The sequence below is a fragment of the Bufo gargarizans genome, chromosome 1 (assembly GCF_014858855.1).
Source record: "Bufo gargarizans isolate SCDJY-AF-19 chromosome 1, ASM1485885v1, whole genome shotgun sequence".
Lineage (NCBI taxonomy): Eukaryota > Metazoa > Chordata > Amphibia > Anura > Bufonidae > Bufo > Bufo gargarizans.
This window is the reverse complement of record NC_058080.1, coordinates 530,337,115-530,360,461: the sequence shown is the minus strand read 5'-3', so window position 1 is coordinate 530,360,461 and position 23,347 is coordinate 530,337,115. Positions and strand designations below refer to the sequence as shown.

General features: G+C 39.7%; 1 protein-coding gene across 1 annotated transcript in view; it reads left to right on the top strand.

Annotated features, from left to right (window-relative positions):
• Window positions 1-5,592, top strand: part of SCARF2 (scavenger receptor class F member 2) — a 220,973-nt gene extending 215,381 nt beyond the window's left edge. Inside the window, exons 10-11 of the mRNA XM_044289047.1 lie at window positions 1,430-1,582; window positions 2,034-5,592. Coding sequence (XP_044144982.1) covers window positions 1,430-1,582; window positions 2,034-3,289 — 1,409 coding nt within the window. The 3' untranslated portion in view covers window positions 3,290-5,592. The remainder of the gene's footprint in view (window positions 1-1,429; window positions 1,583-2,033) is intronic.
• The last annotated feature ends 17,755 nt before the right edge of the window (window positions 5,593-23,347 follow it).

Sequence of the window (23,347 nt, the reverse complement as noted above, 5' to 3'; positions counted from 1 at the left end):
AGACAACCCGTTTGCGTGGTTTGGATCTTACAAAAATGTGAAAAATGAATAAGTATCATTTTGGTAAGGTCGCTTTATAAGACGTAGCGCCGTTTTCCCCCAAGTTTTGGGGGAAAATGGTGCATCGTATAAAGTGGAAATATGGTAAATATTTCAAGTTAATGTTGATTAGTCCCTCACATTGGCTTGGAGGAATTTTAGCCCATTCCGCCATACAAAACAGCTTCAACTTTGTTATGTTGGTGGGTTTCCTCCCATGAACTGCTCAATTAAGGCTCTTTTACAACATTTCTATTGGACTAAGGTCAGGACTTTCACTTGGCCATTCCAAAACTTAAAATGTATTCTTCTTTAACCATTGTTTGGTAGAATTACCTTTCTGCTTAGGGTTGTTGTCCTGCTATATGACATAACATACAAATGCTCTGACATTTCCTTTAGAACCAACAGACACCTGACAGAACAACAGATGGGGGACACCTGGGAAATATTGACCAGAATACAGTATAATAAACATCCAATTGTCATTCAAAAGGATGTTTTTTCAGGGAGACACAAAAACACTGAACTTCCAAAAAGTTACCTAGAGGTTTCTTTGTGACCTCATTGACTTTTATATGCCTTGCTCTTACAGCCTCTCCTAAGGAAGGTAATACTGGTTTTCAATTTCCTCCATTTGTACACAGTCTGTCTGTGGATTGATATATATGCAAACTCTTCAGAGATGGTTTTGGAACCTTTTCCAGACTGATGAGCATCAACAACTCTTCTTCTGAGGCCCTCCAAAATCTTTGTTCGTGCCATGATACACATCAACAAACATGAATTGTGAAGATCCGACTTTATTAGATCCCAGGTGAAAATACTTGACTCTAATTTAACCTTCAAATGATCTGCCAGTCCTAAAAGTTCACATGCTTTTGCCACTCACAGATGTGATATTGGATCATTTCCCTCAATAAGTAAATGACAAAGTCTAATATTTTTGACTAATTTGTTTGCTTTATTTATCTTTATATACTTTTAGAACATGTGTGAAAATCTGAAATCTGTAAATTTACTGTAAGATTTATGCAGAAGCATGGAAAATCCTAAAAAATTGCACAGACTTTCAAGCATCACTGTATATCGAGAAAAAGACCTAAAGTTTTCCATTTAGCCAAAAACTGAAAGACTAGTTGAAGTCCAACTACTCCAGAGCACACAACAACTGTATTAGAGTAGGCTTTGATTAATATCCTAGAATGTATAGTTTCTTTTTATTATAGAAATTGCTGGTATGTAGTATCATTTCCATGTCAATGCCAATATAAATCCATATTTAATGTGTCATGCGAATCAATTGTATTGTATTCTTCATTACTATTATTATTAGTTTAAACTAGATTTTCCCAGAAACCTAATCAAATTGCATTTTTCTTCATTTCAGTGGCTCATCATGACATGGAGAATGCATTTAACTGCAGCTTCATTGAACCACCATCTGTTGTTGAACAGCCGTCTCCTTCATGGTCATCCCGTGGTTCATTTTCATCCTTTGATACCACTGATGATGGACCTGTATACTGTGTGCCTCATGAGGGTAAGTGAAAAAGGAAATTCTGCTGTATATCAAAATTTATTCACATGTGGAATTAAATCATGAGACAGTGGCACGTTAAGTACAAGCAACTATAAGATGTCTTTGAAAAGTTAAAACAGCTTGCATAAAACCATGGTTTCATGGGTGCTCTTCCCAGCTGCCACAGTTTTAGTGCAAAGTCTGTGTAGGTGACCCTTATGGAGAAAAGCCCTGTCAGTCAGTGGTTCACCTAAAATCAGTGGTCCATAGAACTCTAGAGATACTCTATACCTACTGTTTTAACTGCTCCTAGACATCTTACATTATTACTACCCACACATTACATGTGAACAACATACACGTAGTGTAGTAAAGTTGTACCTTTCTTTCTCCTCATATTAGGACTGTCATATTATCTTTGCACATCTAATTGATACAAATGTGTTCATTCTCATGCTGTTTTATTTTTTAGAATCAATGACAGACTGCAAGGAAAAGGGAAATGTCAGTGTTCTAGAAAAAGTGACACCGCCACTTAATGAGCAGGAAGCTGGGGAATATACATACTTAAAGGATTCTGGATCTCCTAAATCATCCCAGGTTGATAACAGTGAAACTCCATTATTGAAATCATCTGACAGTGAAAGATCATCTTGTGGTTCAGGATCGACTGGTGGTGCATTGTATGCTAAAGTTGCACGGTTATCTAAACAGTCTAAAGATGAAGATGACACTGCCATGGATAGTAGGTGTGCTACAATAGGCGCAAAACCTCCATCTCCTGAAAGAACAAAACCACCTCCACCTGATCCTTCTACAAAACCTAAGGTTTCTTGGATTCATGGCAAGTTTAATTCAAACCAGTCTAATTCGTTACCAGCATTTAATAAATCTCTAGATAAGACTTCTACTAGTATTGACCAATCAGAACTAAATGCAAGCATTAGAGATCATCATAGAAAGAGAACCCCCAGTGATACTTGCCCTGCTGGTCAAGGCAAAAATGAAGACAAAGTCATGATGAGGAATAAGGACAAGGGGCACAAGCACTTGAAGGATGTGAGCATAACAGAGAGCAAACCTGATGAATCTCTGTCTCCATCCAAGTTAAAGCACAGAAACAAAAGTCACGATCACATAGAAAGTATTAATGGGACAGTTCAAAATGCCCTAAAAAGAATAGGAAACCTGCATATTGATAAAAAGAGTAGTGATAATAAAGATGCTCCAAAAAGTCCAGATCACAGCAAGTCTCTGGCTGAGGTACTTCATCCTCATTTGTCCTCAGAGGCAGCTTCCTTGCTAGCAGCCCAATTAAAAGAAAAAACTCAAAGTCTCAATAGAATTGAGAACAGCACCAATCAAAATGGTATTGGTCCCCTAAAAACACAAAAAGAGAAACCTACTCCTCCACAGAAAGCCAAGCGATCTCCTGCAGCAATCAACCAGAAATCCAGCAAAGCAATTCTGCCCACTACCAGCAATCTGCAAAAGATGATTAGTCCAGTTACGGAGCCAGTAACCACTGCAGGAAATCTGCTTGAAAAGAAAAACTCTAATAGCAGCCAAGAGCAGCCTGCAGCTGGGAAGGAAGACACAGGTGAACCAACAGTAAAGAAGACACCGATTAAGAAGCCACCTAGGAAGAAAAGCAAAGACGCTACTTTGGACACTGATGGAAAAGTGCAACCAAAGATGGCCATAATGCCACCACAGTCAGTAAAATAATGATGGCAGAGTTGTACATGTTGTTATCACTCTAAATGAGGGGCATTACAAGGAACTATCTTGACTTCTGCAATATACTTTGATGTATCTTGCTGTAGCCACGCTTTGAGCCAAAGAAAACTGAGAGTGCCTTTGTGATGAGGACACGTACATGTGGAAACCAGGTTGTCGAATTCAGTTCAGAGACCAAGGAGACAAATCAGTGGCTAAACTTTTATGGAACAAAATCAAGAATACCATTTAAGTGCCTCCAATACATATGCAAGGCTTCAGAGCCATGCGTAAGAGGGAATGATGGTCTTACAGAACACATCATATGACCATATGGAGAATGTGGTATAAATAAACCAGAAACTATGGTAACATCATAGTATTGCTTCGTATAGGAGACTATTCAGCAACTATTTATAGTCCTAATTGCCTACTGCCAAACCTTGCCTTTATTAGTTAGACGCCTTATCATACTTTATTGTTTGAAGCAACTAAGTTATTTAAAGAAATGCTTATTTTTGTATTCTATTGAAAAGTGAAGATTATGAAGGAGCTTTTTAAAATAAGGATCATAAAACGCTGTCAACATGAAATGCCAATGCTCAGCATAGCTGTTGACTCTCCACCTTGGCATCTGTCATGTAAAGTGCATAAGCAGTGCTTATTATAATATAAAATACCTTATGAATCTGTCATAGTTATGCAGTAATGGATAAGCTAGCTTTTTTTTATTTTTTCATTTTTGTTTGATTATTTTAGACCAGTATCAGTATTACTATGGTTAGAATAGCCTGGCTTAAAATGCATCAGAATACAGTATATTGTTGTTTATGGATGGGACTTCACACTAGACATATATATAGATATTAATATTGAATGTTTACTCATTCTTTATGCATAGTAAAGGCAGCCGTATCAAAATCTAAACTTATATTTCCAAAAATGCTGATTTATGAGTTTAAAGAGGAATGAAGTTCAGCCCAAGTGATTTGATAGGCCACATTCTCTTATTTGTTTTTTGAAGATAAGAGAAAATAGGGGTTGCTGTGGCTGGTATCTAGTATTGCAGATCCATCCCATTCACTTTAGTAAATATGACCTGCAATACAGTAGACGGGCCATTAATAGCAGCAGGACTGTTTCTAGGGGAAAAGCAGACCTTTTTTTTACTTATTCTGGACTATCCATCAAAATATTATACAGTGAGTGTAATTTATCAGTGTCCTTTTAAGTAAATTTCTTTTTCTGCATTTAGAGCTAACAAAAAATACATGGTTAATATTTGGATGGAGTTGGTTTTGGGGCTTTTAGGTTTCTAAAAAGCTTCAAGTTGAAAGTATAACAAGAGGATCGTTTTTTGTTTTAAGAAAGAACACTTTCAGGGTCCAAAGTAAAGTTGGGTCTAGCACTTATTGCATTATGTACACTTTCAATCCATTTCAAATTCAAACGTGTTGTCAAATATAAATTGTCGAAAGTTTATGTAGAAGAAGAAATCTGTGGCACTCACCAAATCACCATTCATTACTTATTGCAGCATGTTTACATTAGCAACAATGGAGAGATAGAAAAGAGCTGGGCGATGATCGTTTCGCGTGTGCCTAGGCTTTGTAAAGGCCCTTACAAATGGCTGTAGGGCAGCTCTTTCATATCTGTCTGTATTGTTATTTTAGATATGCTACAATGAAGAATGAATGAGCATTTCGTGAGTGCTGTGGATTTCTTCTCATATACTATATACGGCATATGACTTTTTTCACTCTTCGAACTTTTCTGCAGATCCTGATGCAAGCAGTGCCAGCATTTCTACATAGAAAGTTTATAGAAATCAGTTCTGCAGGACACTTATACTTTGATAAAACTTTTCTGAATATTACTAACAAAAGGTTTTATATATACATATAATCATACAGGGACATCAAATGAACATAAGGTTTCTGATATCTACTTGTTTAAAGTAGATATCAGAAACTTGTTTAAAGTGGAATATTTTAACCGGACACAAATAATGAAGTGACTATAATGAACAGATCTTCCTTTATGTTGATCAATCACAACTTGGATAAAAATTGAATGGTGTCTTTGATATATGAAGTCAATGCTATAACTTTGAATGGTCAGTCTCTGGGAATACTGTGATCTGAGTTACTACTCCGAAATCAATACAGATCATGACCCCGCGGATGTTGAACAGAACAAGTCTAAAAAAAAATTTGGGTCGGTTTTTAAATGTTTTTTTTTTATTATTTTTTATTTTTTATTTTTTTTTTCCCAAAAAAAAAAATTATATACAGCAATCTTCTATTTCAATATAACAACGATAAAGTGAGAGTACAGTAATAGTTTCATCTAGACCTGTATTAAGTTTCCATTTTAATTATAAACCCCCCCTATCCCTCCCTCCATTCCCCCCCTTTTCCTTTCCTTTTTCTTTACACGCTGTTGCCGTATCTGCATCTTTAATATTGTTATTATTTCCGATTGCCGGTGACCCCCTCTTCTCCTCCACAAAGCCGCCGTACCCACGTAAACTGTCATTATTTCCAGTTACCCCAGATACGCAGCCAGGTTGCCTTTTTCCATGCTGTTTGGGCTAGAGTGTATTCATACTGCCTAACTCTGTTCATCCACTCCAGCCACTCCTGAAAACTGGGGTACTTCATGGTGCCCCAATGTTTCACAATTATTATTTTAGCTAGGGCAATGCCCCGAAACCACAGTATCTGCTCTGTTTTATTTTCATCTGTCTTTGGGAGTGTACCCAAAATGGCATAATCAATGCATGCCTGGTATTTCATTGGGGAGTGGTCCTGCAATTTCCGAAATATTTTTATCCAATATTCATTTATCCCTGGGCATTCCCACAACAGATGTTTATAATCTCCTCTGTCTTTGTTACATTTATAGCAGTTCTGTTTCCTATCTTTATAAATGGTATGCAGTAATGCTGGTGTATAATAGAGACGGTGTATAATTTTCAAAAGGATCCATGCATGAGCGGGTGAGACGGTCGATCTTTTAATGTTTCTATACACAGTATTCCAAATAATAGGTTCCCCTCTATGTAGGTCTCTTTCCCATTTAGCTTCGCCCCTAAATGTGATCAATTTTGTGTGTTCATATTTTAACTTAGCGTATATATGTGATATGGAAGTGTTAAATGTCGTATCTAGACAAAAATCTAAAAAAGTATTCCTTACTATCTTCAGATAATTCTTATTCTCCGTGTATTGTATAGCGTGACGTACTTGTTCATATCGAAATTTATCAGTAAATCCTAATGTAATGTCTGGTAATATTTCATTTAAGGGCTTAATCAGTCCCTGATGAAAAAATTGTGCAATTAAATATATCCCATTTTTTTCCCAATATTCAACGTGACCTAGTTGCATAACTTGTGGTAAGTGTGCATTCCCCCACAGTGGGGTGTACTGAACTGCTTCAGATACACCCACCATATCTCTAATTTGTTGCCAGATATACCCGAGCATTCTGCAAAACGGATTTGTTATTGTTTTCTTCTTAAAAATACCAGTTTCAAGAATATGAAAAAGATCCGACCATGGTCTACAATGCTCCCCAAAAAGAAGACAGATGCATTTATTCCTCCGATTCCTCACACACCATCTCAGTTGGGCAGCTAAATAATATCCTTTTAAGAAAGGGATGGACATTCCACCCTCTTCTTTATACAGATACTGAATCTTAATTCTGACTCGTTTGCGGCCCCAAATCAATTCATTAAAGAGGGTCTCCAACTTATTGAAAAATTTGTCTTCTATCGTGATTGGACTGGCATTAAAGACATACAGTAACATTGGTAATAATGTCATTTTAATAAGCGCTATTCGGTTAATTTGTGACAGAGGGAGCTTTAGCCATGTTCTAATTTTTTCCCTAACTTTATCTATTATTGGGAGTATGTTCAGTTTCAGATAGTGTTCCAGTTTGGTCCCTATCTGGATACCCAGGTACATTAGGGAGTCTGCTGGGGTCAATATACTAACCCGAAAATTGTGGCCCCGTGGAACCGGGCGTCTCAATGGGAGAAATTTAGATTTTTCCCAATTTATGTCGTATCCAGATAGTGATCCAAACTCATCCAGACTGTCCATAACCCTGGGCAAGTTTATATACCCCTTTCCCAAAAAGAGCAGCATATCGTCCGCATATAGACTGATTTTGTCAGCTTCCCCCTCGCACCCGAAGCCAGATATTTCCTCATCTGTTCTAATTTTACATGCAATTGGCTCCAGGAATAGCGAGAAGAGCAAAGGGGAAAGGGGGCAGCCCTGGCGTGTTCCTCGGGTCAGGGGAAAGGGGGCAGAGTACTCACCATTAATTCGGACCCTCGATACCGGGTTTTGGTACAGAATGCGAACCCATCTGGAGAAATACTCGCCTATCCTCACCCGTGATAATACTTTCCAAAGGAAGGGCCACTCCACCCTGTCAAAGGCCTTAGCTGCATCAAGGGACAGGATGGAGCAGTCCCCCCCATCCCCCGTCTGGATGTTCAAGAGCGCCCGCCTTATATTGTCCTGTATATTTCTTTTGGGAATGAACCCGGTTTGGTCTACATGGACAACTTTATGTATGACAGTTTTTAATCTGTTGGCTAACAATTTGGCAAGAATTTTATAATCTGTGTTCAACAGGGAGATGGGGCGATAGGAAGCAGCTAACAGCGGATCCTTCCCCTATTATTTTATTGTTTAATAGTATTTTGAACCATTCTTAATCTTTATTTTATATTATATGTAAATAAATGCCTATATCTGGGAGACTCTGGATGGTGATTGCCTATCTAGTTTATAAAATAATTTTAGAAGGTGTCAATTGTAATTCTTTAATTTTTTTTACACGCGTGCAAAACTCATCAAAAACTGATTGCACCTGCGCGGAAAAAACGAAAACACTGAATGCAATCACAGACAAAACTGACTGAACTTGCATGCAAAGCCTTCAGTTTTTTCCTGAACAGATCCAGACACAATCCGTATAATTCGTGTGAAAGAGGCCTAACAGTCCTCATACACTGATACAGTGCTGATACAGTCTTTATGTTGTCTGTCGGTAGATTTCTCAGACCTGAGACCTATTGTGCTGTAGTAAACTTATTAGATCTGCATGTTTATACCTGCTTATACTCAAGGTTCAACATTATTTCAACAGATTCATTGGAAAAGTGCTTCCTCTAGAGACTATTTTAGAAATTCTGAATCTATTTCTGCCTATGTGTATGTTTTTTTTGGCTGAAGTTACAATATTATTTTTGGACAGCTTCCCACATGCAAAACAACTATATATATATATATATATATATAGTTATGGTATATTTCCCAAGTAAAAGTAATCATAAGTAGGTTGAAATTCAGGATTCTAATCAAGTTTCTAAATTGGCAAAGCAAGCAATACTTTGTATTAGCAGTTAAAGGAGTAGTGTTAAAGGGGTTGTGCAGCCATTACATATTGATAACCTATACTCAGGATAACAAAAAATAGTTGTAGAGTCGCACTCACCAGATCTCGAGGTCATCCGGAATGCACCAGCCTACCTGGAGTCCAAGGTTCATCAGGGCTCCTGAGTAACAAGTCCCATAAAAGAAGATAGAGGCAGCATATCCGGTAAAAAATCCCTTTAATGGGAGCCGCTTAAGTGAACAAACGTGCAGTAGGTCGTGACGTTTCGGCTGGTTCACAGCCTTTATCATAAAGGTGTTTGATAAAGGCTGTGAACCAGCCGAAACGTCACGACCTACTGCACGTTTGTTCACTTAAGCGGCTCCCATTAAAGGGATTTTTTACCGGATATGCTGCCTCCATCTTCTTTTATGGGACTATACTCAGGATAAGTCATCAGTATCTGATTGGCAGGGGTCTGACTCCTGGCACCTCTGCTGATCGGCTGTTTGAAAAGGAGGCGGCGCTTATACGAGTGCTACATCCACTTCAAGATTACTGTGCGCGTCGTCTAGGACGTCTCGGCTGCGCAGTATAATTAAAAGTTCATGTTTTATTCACTTGAATGGGATGACCACTTATAATGACACTGTGCCACCACTGCAAGCGAGACAACATGCAGTGTAATACAGAAGAGGAAGCAGTGCTTGAAGAGTGTTGCCTCCTCTTTAAACAGCTGATCGGCACGGGTGCTGGGAGTCAGAGCTCCACCGATCAGATATTGATGACCTATCCTTTGGATAGGTCATCATTATGTACTGGCTGCAGAACCATTGGATTTTAATAATTGGATTTTTCACTTTTAGTGATGACTTCAATGTAATGCAAGTATTTGACATCCATTTAGACTGGGAAGAGCCTGACATTTTATTGTCAGGGAGGAAATGGTCAGTGCTGGCCTTAGAAGTGTGCATCTGGGCAATACCTAACCTCTAATTTAGGTAATGCAACTAGGCCTAATCTCCTGGGATTCAGGAGCTTGTACACTCGATTCCATACTTGGTTCTACAGTATATGAAAAGTCAGCTGCATATGATGTTGTGAAATTTCTTTGTTTATTTTATTGATTGGACAGTGTTATTTAGGCAACAGTCTGGTAATGTTATTTGGTTGACTTACAGTATTGATATTTAGGCACTGTGTGATTGTATTATTTGTGGACTGTATGGTACATCATCGTACTGCATAGGGCACCAAGGTATCAGTCAAAATAATCAGCCTCACAAATTGATGGATTTTTAGATGGTGGCTTACAAAAATGTTACCTTCATTGGTTTATAATAATAAAAGTAGTTTGAGGCAGTGTCATTGCCTCCTGTCTCTTCCACCATTTTGTCCTGTCATATATGCTGAACATACCGTTGGGTTCCTTACTTCAATTTCAGGGTGCTGTTTCCACCCATGTGTCCAGTGACACAGACGTGGAAACATAGAAACATAGAATATGTCGGCAGATAAGAACCATTTGGCCCATGTAGTCTGCCCAGTATTTACATTTTGGTTTTATTCATTTAGACTGTCTTTTTTTCTCTTTGCACACAAAATTCTGTTTTTAGCATGTTAATTAAAACTGTAGTTTTGCTATGGTGAATAACATTAGGCGCTTTTCAGGTGGACGATTAACACTATATCGTTTGGATCTATCTTTGTTGACAACCTACAAGAGCAGCAATAAATCATTTATGACTTGTGTCAAAAATATTTAGGAGATGTTAAACATGGGTATCATTCACCTGCTCTTGGACAGTTATACTAAAAGCAGATTGTGCCTACTAAACAGCCCCAAAACAGAGGATGGAAAGGGAAAAGCACTACACAAAGTGTAGTATATCTGACAAATATGTTAATCCACCGACACTGGATTTAATTTCCTTTTATATGAAAGACAGACATTTACCGGGAAGGAACAAAACATTTCTGATAATTGCTTGTCTTGGCGATGAGGACGACATTTGTATACAGCATTCACCTCCGCTGGATGGAGACAAACATACAAAACACTTTTCCTGGATAATTGGCCTGATTATCAGTGTAAAAGGACCTTAAATTAGTTAGTGGGTGTGATGACATCTCTTGTGAACAAGAGCTGAGTATACTGAAAGCTAACTTACTGTAGGTGTTTTGGGCAGAACAGCAAAAATGTAAAAAAAAATCCTAATCATTATTGATAGCTGTTAATCCCATTTTTTCCTGTTTCCAAGCAGACGTGATAACTACTAGTGTTGAGCGCAAATATTCGAATTACGAATATTTATCTCGAATATCGCAACTTCGAGAATTTGCGAATATTTCGAATATAGTGCTATATATTAGCTATATATAGAATATTCGTCATTTTTTAACATCTGAAAACATGATTCTGCCCTGCCTCTTGGTTGTGGGCCAATGAGTCAGATCCTAGTGAGATCGTGAAAACTCAGATCCGATGGTATATTCTAACCCCCAGGTGTTCCCATGGTGACGGGGACACTTGTCGGGGAGGAGTATGCGGAAGTGGAACATTTGTACAGTTTGAAGAAAAAAAGACGAATATTCTAAAAAACAAATATATTCTATATAGTGCTATATATTCATTTTTTAGAATATTCGCAATATTCTAAAACAAGAATATATCGCAATATAGCGAATATTCAAAAAGACTAATGTAGAGCAATTTAGCTAATATAGTGCTATAATCTTCTTTTTCTAATAGTTGTAATTTTTTTCTCATCTGAAGTTCAGATTGGAAAAAAATTACAACTTAAAAAAAAAATGATTATAGCACTATATTAGCTAAATTGCTCTACACTCATTTTTTCGAATATTCGCCATATTGCTATATATTCTTGTTTTAGAATATTACGAATATTCTGAAAAACAAATATAGCTATATTGCTCTATATATTAGTTTTTTTGAATATTTGTAATTTCTTTTCCATCTGAAGTCATGATTCCTCCCTGTTTAAGTAACTTAAGCAGGGAGGAATCATGACTTCAGATAGAAAAAAATTACGAATATCGTAAAAAACAAATATATAGAGCAATATAGCTAATATAGTGCTATATTCGTTTTTGACCCACGCCTGTATTGATCGCGTAATATTTGCATATTACTCGATCATTACCTTGCAGATTTTTCGAGTAAAAAAATTTATAATATAACGAACATTCGAATTCACGAATATTGTACGAAATATCCTGAATTTGATTTTGCCCCCTGCCGCTCATCACTAATAACTACAGCATCATGTCATGCAGCTCTAGGAAACAGGGAAAACTGTAGAATGGGAAAGGAGCAGAATTAATACAGGTTTTTTTTTCAGTTTCACATCTCACTGTCCAAAAGACCAAATTATATTACACAGAACCCTATTGGCTGAGGGGGCTGACAGAAGAGGGAGGCAGGAACCGAATTTTATATGCACAGTTTAAAACCTTATAGAGCCTATTTATGCTATTATGTTTTTTTCTACTGTTATTCAATTTACAGTGCTTATGGTTGACATCCATATGGTGATCTCTCTCAGGAGGCAGACCTAAAATAACTCTGTATCTAGCTCTGTATATCTAACTTCTTTGTAGATGAAAATGTCAGTGAAATATCTCTTGAACGAGAAAATAATTCAGGATAGGGCATGTTGAATAGGGTTATAAATAATGTTACAACATGTAGCATAATGATGAAGTGACCAGTATTTGACTGATTATTTGAAAATGAATCAATCAACTACATTTTCCACTACTGCTGACTGGAGTAATATATGCATTTGTATCATGTTCTGCCTACAGGTATAAAACAGACAAAACCAGTGATCTTTATTAAAGGTTGTCTCTTCTTAGACATTGGTGGCATATCATTATCTCCTGAACAGGACCCCCGAAGTCAGTGGAGAGCATCCGCACATGGACAGCTACCCTCCATTTCTATAAAGCTGCTGAAAATAGCCAAGCACTGGCTCGGCTAGCCCTGGCAGTCCCATAGAAGTGGATGGAATAGTGGTCGGCTATTTTCAGAACTCTCATAGAAATTAACGGAGAGCACACCGCAGGGGCCAGTTCTGGAGATAGGTGCGGGTCTCAGAGGTGGGACCCTCACTTATCTGACACTGGTGGTATATTATAGCGCAGTGTTTCCCAACCAGTGTGCCTCCAGCTGTTGCAAAACTACAACTCCCAGCATGCCCAGACAGCCTTTGGCTGTGCGGGCATGCTGGGAGTTGTAGTTTTTCAACAGCTGGAGGCACACTGGTTGGGAAACACTGTTATAGCGATATGCTACCAGTGTCTAAGATGAGGCAACCCCTTAAGTGTTTTTCAACTATGTCTTTCTTCCTGTTGTCACATACACCATGTCACCACCATATATACAACTCTTATGTCTGTTATGCTTTTTCATTTACAATCTTATGTGGTTTTAATAAAAATAAAAGTATATTTTGCTGACCTGATAGCAGGCTATATATTGCAATTATTGTATAGCATTGTAGATTTTTAGGACTGACGGCTTGAATATGTAATTTTAATACAATTTGCCTTTGTTAGTTTAGGTCTTATTTCATGTTTGTCATCTCGTGAATGTGTCATTGTGGGTCAAATCAGGGTTAAGGTGAAAGGTCGAGCTGGTTTTGACTGATGTCCTTGTACCTGAGAATATAGAATACTTTCTAGCGAAACTGAAAGCTATACACAACCAATATTGGTATATTGGTGATGGAAATTTCCTATTTATAATCTGACAACTGCACCAATGTATACGTTGATTTTTGTAAAGTTGTTTGCTAGTAGGTTTAGCTACTTACTATTTTATATGAAAAGACTGGTACGCACCTGATACGGTTGCCCCAAGGAAAAGCTTTGTTAATAAATTTCTTTTTTTTCCTTCATTTGTCTGGTATGTTTGTATTATTAATATGTTGTCGTGTCTTCCTTTATTATATTAAACTAATTTAAACATGTACCGTATTTAATATCTATTGATGCAGAATGAGCAAAACATTTTTACGACAAGAAATACTTCCCCGTACAGCATCTTTGGAAAAACGATGCAGGGGCAAGCAAGTTTTTAAGTGACCATGTGCCTTAGTACACTGGAAACCAGGGACTAGGGTAAATAATCATAGGGGAGCAATAGGGACTGGGACACCAAGAGACTGCAGTAGACACTGCAGTTTTGCGCGCAAACAACTCAGTACCTGCGACTGGCCAAAAATACACTGAACACATAATAGAGGACACTAATCCATTAACCACAATAAGTCATTGGGTACAAATAAAATATTAAACCCTACTGGCTTGGGCATCATACCCTGGACACCAAAGACTATTGCACCATATTATATGTCAGCAGGAATAGGACACTGAGTATGGAAACTGCAGGTGATTTTGGAAAATATATTTCCTCCTACAGATCTGGTCATTGTTTGTTGTACACCACGGAACCTTAGAGGGGTTATACCATGATTAATGTAAAAAAAGGAAAATCAAACATCATATGGTGCATGACAATCTCTTTCTAACAAAGCTAGAACCAACCCTGTACCTTACATGGATCAAGAGATCTCCCCATTCATTGCTCTGCCAGATTTATATCAAGCTGACAGCTCAAGTGTAGTGTGCTTTCTCAGGAGAGGTGTCTTTATCCTGTAGCTGGCAATGGAATATTAGTCAGATTTTACTTAAATTTCCCTGGCTGCAAAGGTTCAAATACTGTTAGGGTATGTTCACACGTTGTTCTTTGCCATGGAACTTTAGAACAGACACCCACGCTGAAATTTCTCCAGCAGCCATGTGGTTTCTGTTTCCCATTCATTTTCAGTGGCATAAACCTGCTGCCATGCTAAAAAAGGGACAAGTTTTTTCTCAGCATAGCTGCAGCTTTAAGCCACCACTCTGTGATCCTCAGCACTGCCTTCCATTGAAATTAATGGGAGGCAGAAAGGATGCGGCTACTGGCTGGATTTTGGCGAAATTTTGTCATGGCTGTCCGCTCCAAAATTCTACTGTAAAACCTGCCATGTGTCCACCACTGTCCTGCCTTCCCAAGCAGGCATGGTTGTCGCTACACTCACCCTGTGTGTATTGGGACTAGTGCTCAATAAACTTCCGTACTGCTAGAGTTAATCCTTCCCTCTTATTTCCTGTCCAACTCATGCTGATTAGCCCTCCTATTTTGCTGGGCTGTGGTTCCACCTTCTTTCCTGAGCTTTGAGGTCTAGTAACCAGCAAAGGTGTGATCTCTTGTCTGACTGTGTATCGTACCTGGTCTCACTATTGATTCTGCTCCTTGCCACCTGCCCTGACCTTGGAATTGCTATCTGGAATACGCACATACTAAGCCTGCTCTGACCTTGGACTGTGTTCATGCTACTCCTTTTGCTTGATCCCTTTGGTGCTGAGTCCCGTGGGTAAGCTGCCAAATATACCAGGACTACTCCGAGGGGGTAGTGGCCTGGTTGATTCCCTACAGCAAAGTCCACATCCCTGCACAGCAGTTAAAGGGTGAATACCAGAGAACTTTCAGAACAATGCCTTTAAGTTTAGCCAAAGTAAAACTGGTCAGTTGGCACAGGGGATATATTAACATAGAACCAAAAAAAAAAAAAGCCTCATTTATAAGATCATAGTCGAGGGCAAGCAAGAAAACCAACTATATAAACCTAAAGTGTCGTTAAACAAACAACAAATGGATGCCCAATATATTAAAAATATATATTTTATTTCATAATAATAGACAATACATGATAATAAGGATATTAGGGATAACAAAAAAGAAATTTAAAGAGTCAGCAGAAAAACTCTGGATGCTGCAGTCCCCCGGCCGGTGTCTCTATAACCCACCACAAGATGGAACACATGTAGGGCATGTATAAAATACGCAATGTGGTGAGTCACAGAAAGGAAGGGGTTATATGATATATAAACCCTAGAAAGTAATGCTACCTGTGATCATCACCTGAATGCGTAGCTGCAGGATGAGGCTCAAGCGCTGGATCCTAATATATCACAGATAAGGACATGGACAAAAAATAATGCCCATATGGGATACTCAAAATAAATACATAAATGAGACCCCATAAATCAGATTTACTAGAGAGCTGTAAGCAAAAAAATCAACCATAGATATCAGATGGAAAATCACAGCATACCCTGAGACATGGTGGAGGGCAGAGACAACAGGCACAGGACAGGCAAAGGACCCCGACGCGCGTTTCGCCTCAGCTTTGTCAGGAGGTGATGTAAGTGTGGCCATAGGCTCCTATATATATCCCCCATGTGGCTTCATGGCATAGTATAGTTGAATGCAGCAGCTGGTACTTACTATTGAACGCTCCTGCCTGGTGATGCACGGCGAGTCAGTCATGGCGGCGCCGCATTCGTCAGGAGGAGGGGTGGAACGCAAGCCATGCGTTCCAGCCCGCCTCCCAAGGAAGCATATCGGCGTCCCCACGTGACCCGGCGCACAGTGCATCATGGCATAGCGTTGTATCAGCCATTCAAAGCAAGAAAAGGTCAGAGCTATAGTGATATCAAAGTCGCATCCACCATGCTCGACACTACTATTAACATTAAAAAGCCCAAAAAGACGAAGTCCACATATGGGGTATCAAAAACTGGCTGAATACATCTGAATACATATATATTTCATTGCCCGGAGAGAGACGTAAATATATCAATAAATATAGGGCTGAGAACGTAAATAGACAGTATGTCAATCAGTATGAGGCTACAGTTGTGTTCAAAATTATTCAACCCCCAATGCTGTAAAGGGTTTTAGGGAATTTAGTGTACATTTGTAATTGTGTTCAGAATGAAATCTTACAAGGACTTTTTAAAGAACCAAATGCAACTAAAATGACATCAATTGTTTTTGTAATACAGTATTAAATGTTTTTTTTTGTGATTTCTTCATTGACACAATTATTCAACCCCTTAAAGACTACCACTCTTAAGAACAGAGGTTCATTCAAGTGTTTTCGATCAGGTATTGAAAACACCTGTGGATGTCAAGGAGCAGCAATCAAGCATAATAAGCACCAATTAGCCAGATTTAAAAGGACTGTGATACTCAGCTTCTTCTAGACATTTACTGGTGTGTTTACAAACATGGTGAAGTCAAGAGAATGGTCCAGGAAGACAAGAGAAGAGGTGATTTCTCTTCACAGGAAGGGCAATGGCTATAAGAAGATTGCAAAGATGTTAAACATACCAAGAGACACCATAGGTAGCATCATTCACAAATTCAAGGCAAATGGCACTGTTGAAACGCTACCTGGTCGTGGCAGAAAGAAGATCCTGCCTGCGCCTGCGCACTCCATTACCCACTAGGGCAGAGGCAGCAGAGCGTTTAATGCGCATGCGTCGGCCCGTACATCCCGATATTTTGGCAGTTTACTTCTGCCGGCTAGATCGGGCCGGCGCATGCGGATTAAACGCTCTGCTGCCTCTGCCCTAGTGGGTAATGGAGTGTGCAGGCGCCGGATCTGTCATTGACTGGAGGATGGTATCTCAAGAACCGAGGGCGGGCCAGAGGGGTGAAAGGGGAGGGGTTTGATTTGAACAGCGCCGTGGAGCCTGGGCACCGGCCGCATAAACGCCGCCCCTGGGCACCTTCAGAACCTAATTAGCATATGGATTAAAAGCGTTTTTAAGAGAGAATAGGCGACGGACAGCAATATGAAAGGTAAGATTATAATATGGGGAATGTAATGGATATCATGATGTTTGTGGTGTATAATGGTCATTTTAGGTGAAAGACTCCCTTTAAATCCGATTGAGAACCTCTGGTGGGACTTAAAGAAAGCAGTTGCAGCGCGCAAGCCTAAGAATGTGACTGAACTGGAGGCTTTTGCCCATGAAGAATGGGCGAAGATACCCGTAGATCGCTGCAAGACACTTGTGTCAAGCTATGCTTCACGTTTAAAAGCTGTTATAACTGGAAAAGGATGTTGTACTAAGTACTAAGATTGAATGTCACTTGGGGGTTGAATAAAACTGATAATGATGTGAGCACAGAAAAGACATTTGTGGTTATTTCATTATAAATGTTATGTTATATTTGTCTGACTTACAAGTGCCTCTTTGATTTAATTGTAAACAAGATGACTGAAATGATCAAAATCAATGTCAAACTGGCCAAAACACTCAATTTCAGTGAGGGTTGAATAATTTTGAACACAACTGTAAATATAAAGGCACACCCCAGATAAGTATCATTACAAAAAGGATATATATCATTGCCATGCATATCATTACCATACACCATCATTGTGTCATCACGCGGCGGGGCACAACACGCACCGCACACCTCATAAATCACCAGAATCTGCAGCATCACCACTGTATGGTCACTACGTACTCTGCAAGTCAGTGAAACACAAATTCATGACACATAAAATATCATATAGGGTCATGAAAATATCAATAATTCAGAGATCAAACAATGATGCATGTGTGCCCCACCACATGACAACACAACCACATCCACACCAAAAATAAACATCATACATACCCAGAGAAGTGCCCTATTCCAACATACCATTACATAGAAATATTTTACGATAAAATCATCATACATGCATATAGGACAGGTATTAAAAATGATCACATGAATTAATATCACATATGCTAAACATAAAACCTACTGTCCACTACAAATACGTTTTAATAGCTGAACTATTTAGATAAATATTACAATATTTTTTGAAGGTGGACTAACTAATAGTTAATTGGTGACTTACCCTTTCCCAATAAATAAATAAATGATCAAACCCCAAGGTCATTTAAATATGTTCATTATCACTCATTTAAGGCTGGACCCCATTATAGTCAACCAGAGGATCCTATATTTCTCTGGTTCCCAAGCCAAACCTACTTACGCCAGTACATGTTGTTACTGCTATATTAAAGGGAACCTGTCACTGGGATTTTGTGTATAGAGCTGAGGACATGGCTTGCTAGATGGCCGCTAGCACATCCGCAATACCCAGTCCCCATAGCTCTGTGTGCTTTTATTGTGTAAAAAAAAACGATTTGATACATATGCAAATTAACCTGAGATGAGTCCTGTATGTGAGATAAGTCAGGGACAGGACTCATCTCAGGTTAATTTGCATATGTATCAAATCGTTTTTTTTTACACAATAGCTATGGGGACTGGGTATTGTGGATGTGTTAACGGCCATCTAGCAACCCATGGCCTCAGCTCTATAAACAAAATCCCGGTGACAGGTTCCCTTTAAGATTAAGTTAATTTGACCATTATGTACCTTCTGTCGCTGGAAAGAATAACTCATTAGTTTAGAACTTGACAGACTAAAATTATCTTCACCGAGGATATAAAAGATATGTATGCATAGTAAATTAGAATTATAAATCTATAAGGAAATGTTTAGCTGTGACTTAAGTACAAGCCAAACACATCAAAGGGATCCCGTTTTTAAAAGGGAAAAACAGGAAGACCAAACCAAATCACTTCAATGAAAACAGGCCAAATCACTTGTATAAATATAAGAAAAGTAGGCCAACAGATGTTTCTCAACTACTTAAAAATACAGTAAATTGCATTGCACACAAGTAAATGTTTGTTCCAATGAAAAGAACTCATTCATAACAAAAATGTGAACTGAGTGCCATTAGACAGTAAATATAGTCCCACCAGTTATTATTTCAGATGCGCTTTAAACCAACAGAATGCTATAAAGTTTAATACTAAACTTAAAAAAGATACCTTACTAAAGACTTGATTAATTTCAAACTGTACCATATTGTCTTTCCACCACTTAGATCATATTTTTTTTTTCATCTTCTTTCATCACTGGTCTCAACCAGGGCCGTCTTTAATATTGATTGGACCCTGGGCAAAAATGTACTTGGGCCCCCTGGATCCCACCTTTCCACACCTTAGCAGGCAATCACGGCCTTCACCACAACACACACACAAAAAAATCCACACATCTGGTAAAGTACAGTGAATGACTGTAAATACTTCCAGTTCTGAAGACTCCAGCGGCTCAGGATCAGTGCTCTGGGCAGCTGGGCTCAGGCTGGAAGTGGGCACCGCTCTGCAGGAAGGAGACCAGGGCTCGGCTCACCCTAGTGTTACAGTGCACCCCAGCACCCCACAGTATGCAGTATAGCACCCTATAGTATACAGCACCACACAGCATGCAGTATAGCACCCCGCATTATAAAGTACCCCACAGTATATACACTACGTGCAGAATTATTAGGCAAATGAGTATTTTGACCACATCATCCTCTTTATGCATGTTGTCTTACTCCAAGCTGTATAGGCTCGAAAGCCTACTACCAATTAAGCATATTAGGTGATGTGCATCTCTGTAATGAGAAGGGGTGTGGTCTAATGACATCAACACCCTATATCAGGTGTGCATAATTATTAGGCAACTTCCTTTCCTTTGGCAAAATGGGTCAAAAGAAGGACTTGACAGGCTCAGAAAAGTCAAAAATAGTGAGATATCTTGCAGAGGGATGCAGCACTCTTAAAATTGCAACGCTTCTGAAGCGTGATCATCAAACAATCAAGCGTTTCATTCAAAATAGTCAACAGGGTCGCAAGAAGCGTGTGGAAAAACCAAGGCGCAAAATAACTGCCCATGAACTGAGAAAAGTCAAGCGTGCAGCTGCCAAGATGCCACTTGCCACCAGTTTGGCCATATTTCAGAGCTGCAACATCACTGGAGTGCCCAAAAGCACAAGGTGTGCAATACTCAGAGACATGGCCAAGGTAAGAAAGGCTGAAAGACGACCACCACTGAACAAGACACACAAGCTGAAACGTCAAGACTGGGCCAAGAAATATCTCAAGACTGATTTTTCTAAGGTTTTATGGACTGATGAAATGAGAGTGAGTCTTGATGGGCCAGATGGCTGGATTGGTAAAGGGCAGAGAGCTCCAGTCCGACTCAGACGCCAGCAAGGTGGAGGTGGAGTACTGGTTTGGGCTGGTATCATCAAAGATGAGCTTGTGGGGCCTTTTTGGGTTGAGGATGGAGTCAAGCTCAACTCCCAGGCCTACAGCCAGTTTCTGGAAGACACCTTCTTCAAGCAGTGGTACAGGAAGAAGTCTGCAAGGTAAGAAAAACATGATTTTCATGCAGGACAATGCTCCATCACACGCGTCCAAGTACACAACGTGGCTGGCAAGAAAGGGTATAAAAGAAGAAAATCTAATGACATGGCCTCCTTGTTCACCTGATCTGAACCCCATTGAGAACCTGTGGTCCATCATCAAATGTGAGATTTACAAGGAGGGAAAACAGTACACCTCTCTGAACAGTGTCTGGGAGGCTGTTGTTGCTGCTGCACGCAATGTTGATGGTGAACAGATCAAAACACTGACAGAATCCATGGATGGCAGGCTTTTGAGTGTCCTTGCAAAGAAAGGTGGCTATATTGGTCACTGATTTGTTTTTGTTTTGTTTTTGAATGTCAGAAATGTATATTTGTGAATGTTGAGATGTTATATTGGTTTCACTGGTAAAAATAAATAATTGAAATGGGTATATATTTGTTTTTTGTTAAGTTGCCTAATAATTATGTACAGTAATAGTCACCTGCACACACAGATATCCCCCTAAAATAGCTAAAACTAAAAACAAACTAAAAACTACTTCCAAAAATATTCAGCTTTGATATTAATGAGTTTTTTTGGGTTCATTGAGAACATGGTTGTTGTTCAATAATAAAATTAATCCTCAAAAATACAACTTGCCTAATAATTCTGCACTCCCTGTAGTAGAGCAGTATAGCAGCCCACAGTATACAGCACCCCCCAGTATACAACACCTCACAGTATACAGCACCCCAAACTATACACGATACAGTACCCCACAGTATATAGTAGAGCAGTATAGCAGCCCACAGTATACAACACCTCACTGTATACAGCCCCCCACACTATATAGTACAGCAGTATAGCACTCCACACTATACCGCACCCACAGTATACAGACCCCCACAGTATACAGTACAGCAGTATAGCACTCCACACTATACAGGCCCCCCACACACTATACAGGCCCCCCACTATACAGGCCCCCACACTATACAGGCCCCCACACTATACAGGCCCCCCACAGTATACAGCCCCACACACAGTATACAGGCCCCCACACAGTATACAGCCCCCCACAGTATACAGTCCCCCACACAGTATACAGCCCCCCACACAGTATAAAGCCCCCCACACAGTATACAGCCCCTCACACAGTATACAGCCCCCACACACAGTATACAGCACATCACACAGTATACAGCCCACCACACAGTATACAGCCCACCACACAGTATAAGTCTCCCCCACAGTATACAGGCCCCCGCACAGTATACAGCCCCCCACACAGTATACAGTCCATCACACAGTATACAGGCCCCTGCACAGTATACAGCCCCCCACACAGTATACAGCCCACCACACAGTATACAGCCCACCACACAGTATTCAGCCCCCACAGTATGCAGCCTCACACAGTATAGAGCCCACCACACAGTATACAGTCCCACACAATATACAGCCCCCCACAGTATACAGGCCCCCACACAATATACAGCACCCCACTATACAGTAGTTTACAGTATATTAACATAACAGCCCCTGTCACCTTTTTCTGATGTAATCTTCACACAAAAAAGCTCCACAGTTAACTTCTGCAACACTCCTGCTAGGACCTGTGATGACCTCATAGCCATGTGACGTGTAATTGCTAGGTTACTGGTCACATGGTGATGATGTCATCTAAGGTCCTAGATCACAACGTTAAAGTACACAGACAGCTTGACACCCGGGGCAGTAGCTAGCAGGGCTCAAGAGGCAGCTGCCTTGGGCCCCCCAGGAGCAACTGGGCCTGGGGCAGCTGCCCCTTTTGCCCCTTGGTAAAGACGGCCCTGGTCTCAACCCATAGACAATCATAAAAATACTAAATATTGAAAACCTACCTTTCCTAGCTAGTTGTATACAGTAGTAGTGACAAAACATTCCAACCATACAATCTAAAGGAGGCACAAAATGTAAAGTCCTAATTTGTGGAGATGATTTAGGTGACAGAAGCCTGACCCAGGCTGTTGCTATGCAATGGCTACACTGTTTTGTATATGAAACACTGGGAATAATTGGTCTCGAACACTGTTCTTGATCAAGCTTGCAGTGGCCTGAGATGTAGCAAAATCATTGAGGTGCATGCATCTTAAAAAGTTTGGTGCATCTCTGCAGGTTCGCCAAAGATTTAGTAGATTTCAGATGAGACTTGCACCAAAAAAGTCATCTGAAATGTGTTGGACCAAGTAGGTGTCACGGTGGGGAGTGGGGGAAACCCTCCACTGTACAATGTGGTGAAGAGCAACAAGCAACTAGGCCAGAGGCTGGGATAAGGGAGCAGGTCACCTCCTATTGCTTCCCTAACCCTCGCCCTAATTCCTACCCATGTAAGCAGACCTGGATGGTAGGATGACTCATATCCAGGAACCTAGGTAATCCCTCAAAAATAGGGAAAGGGCTGAGATGACCCGTTCTTCCAATACACAGAAGCACAGGAGTCTCAATTAGATTCCAGGGAAAAGTAAAGACCGCATACAGCTACTTGAATCGGCAGGTAAGCCCACACACCA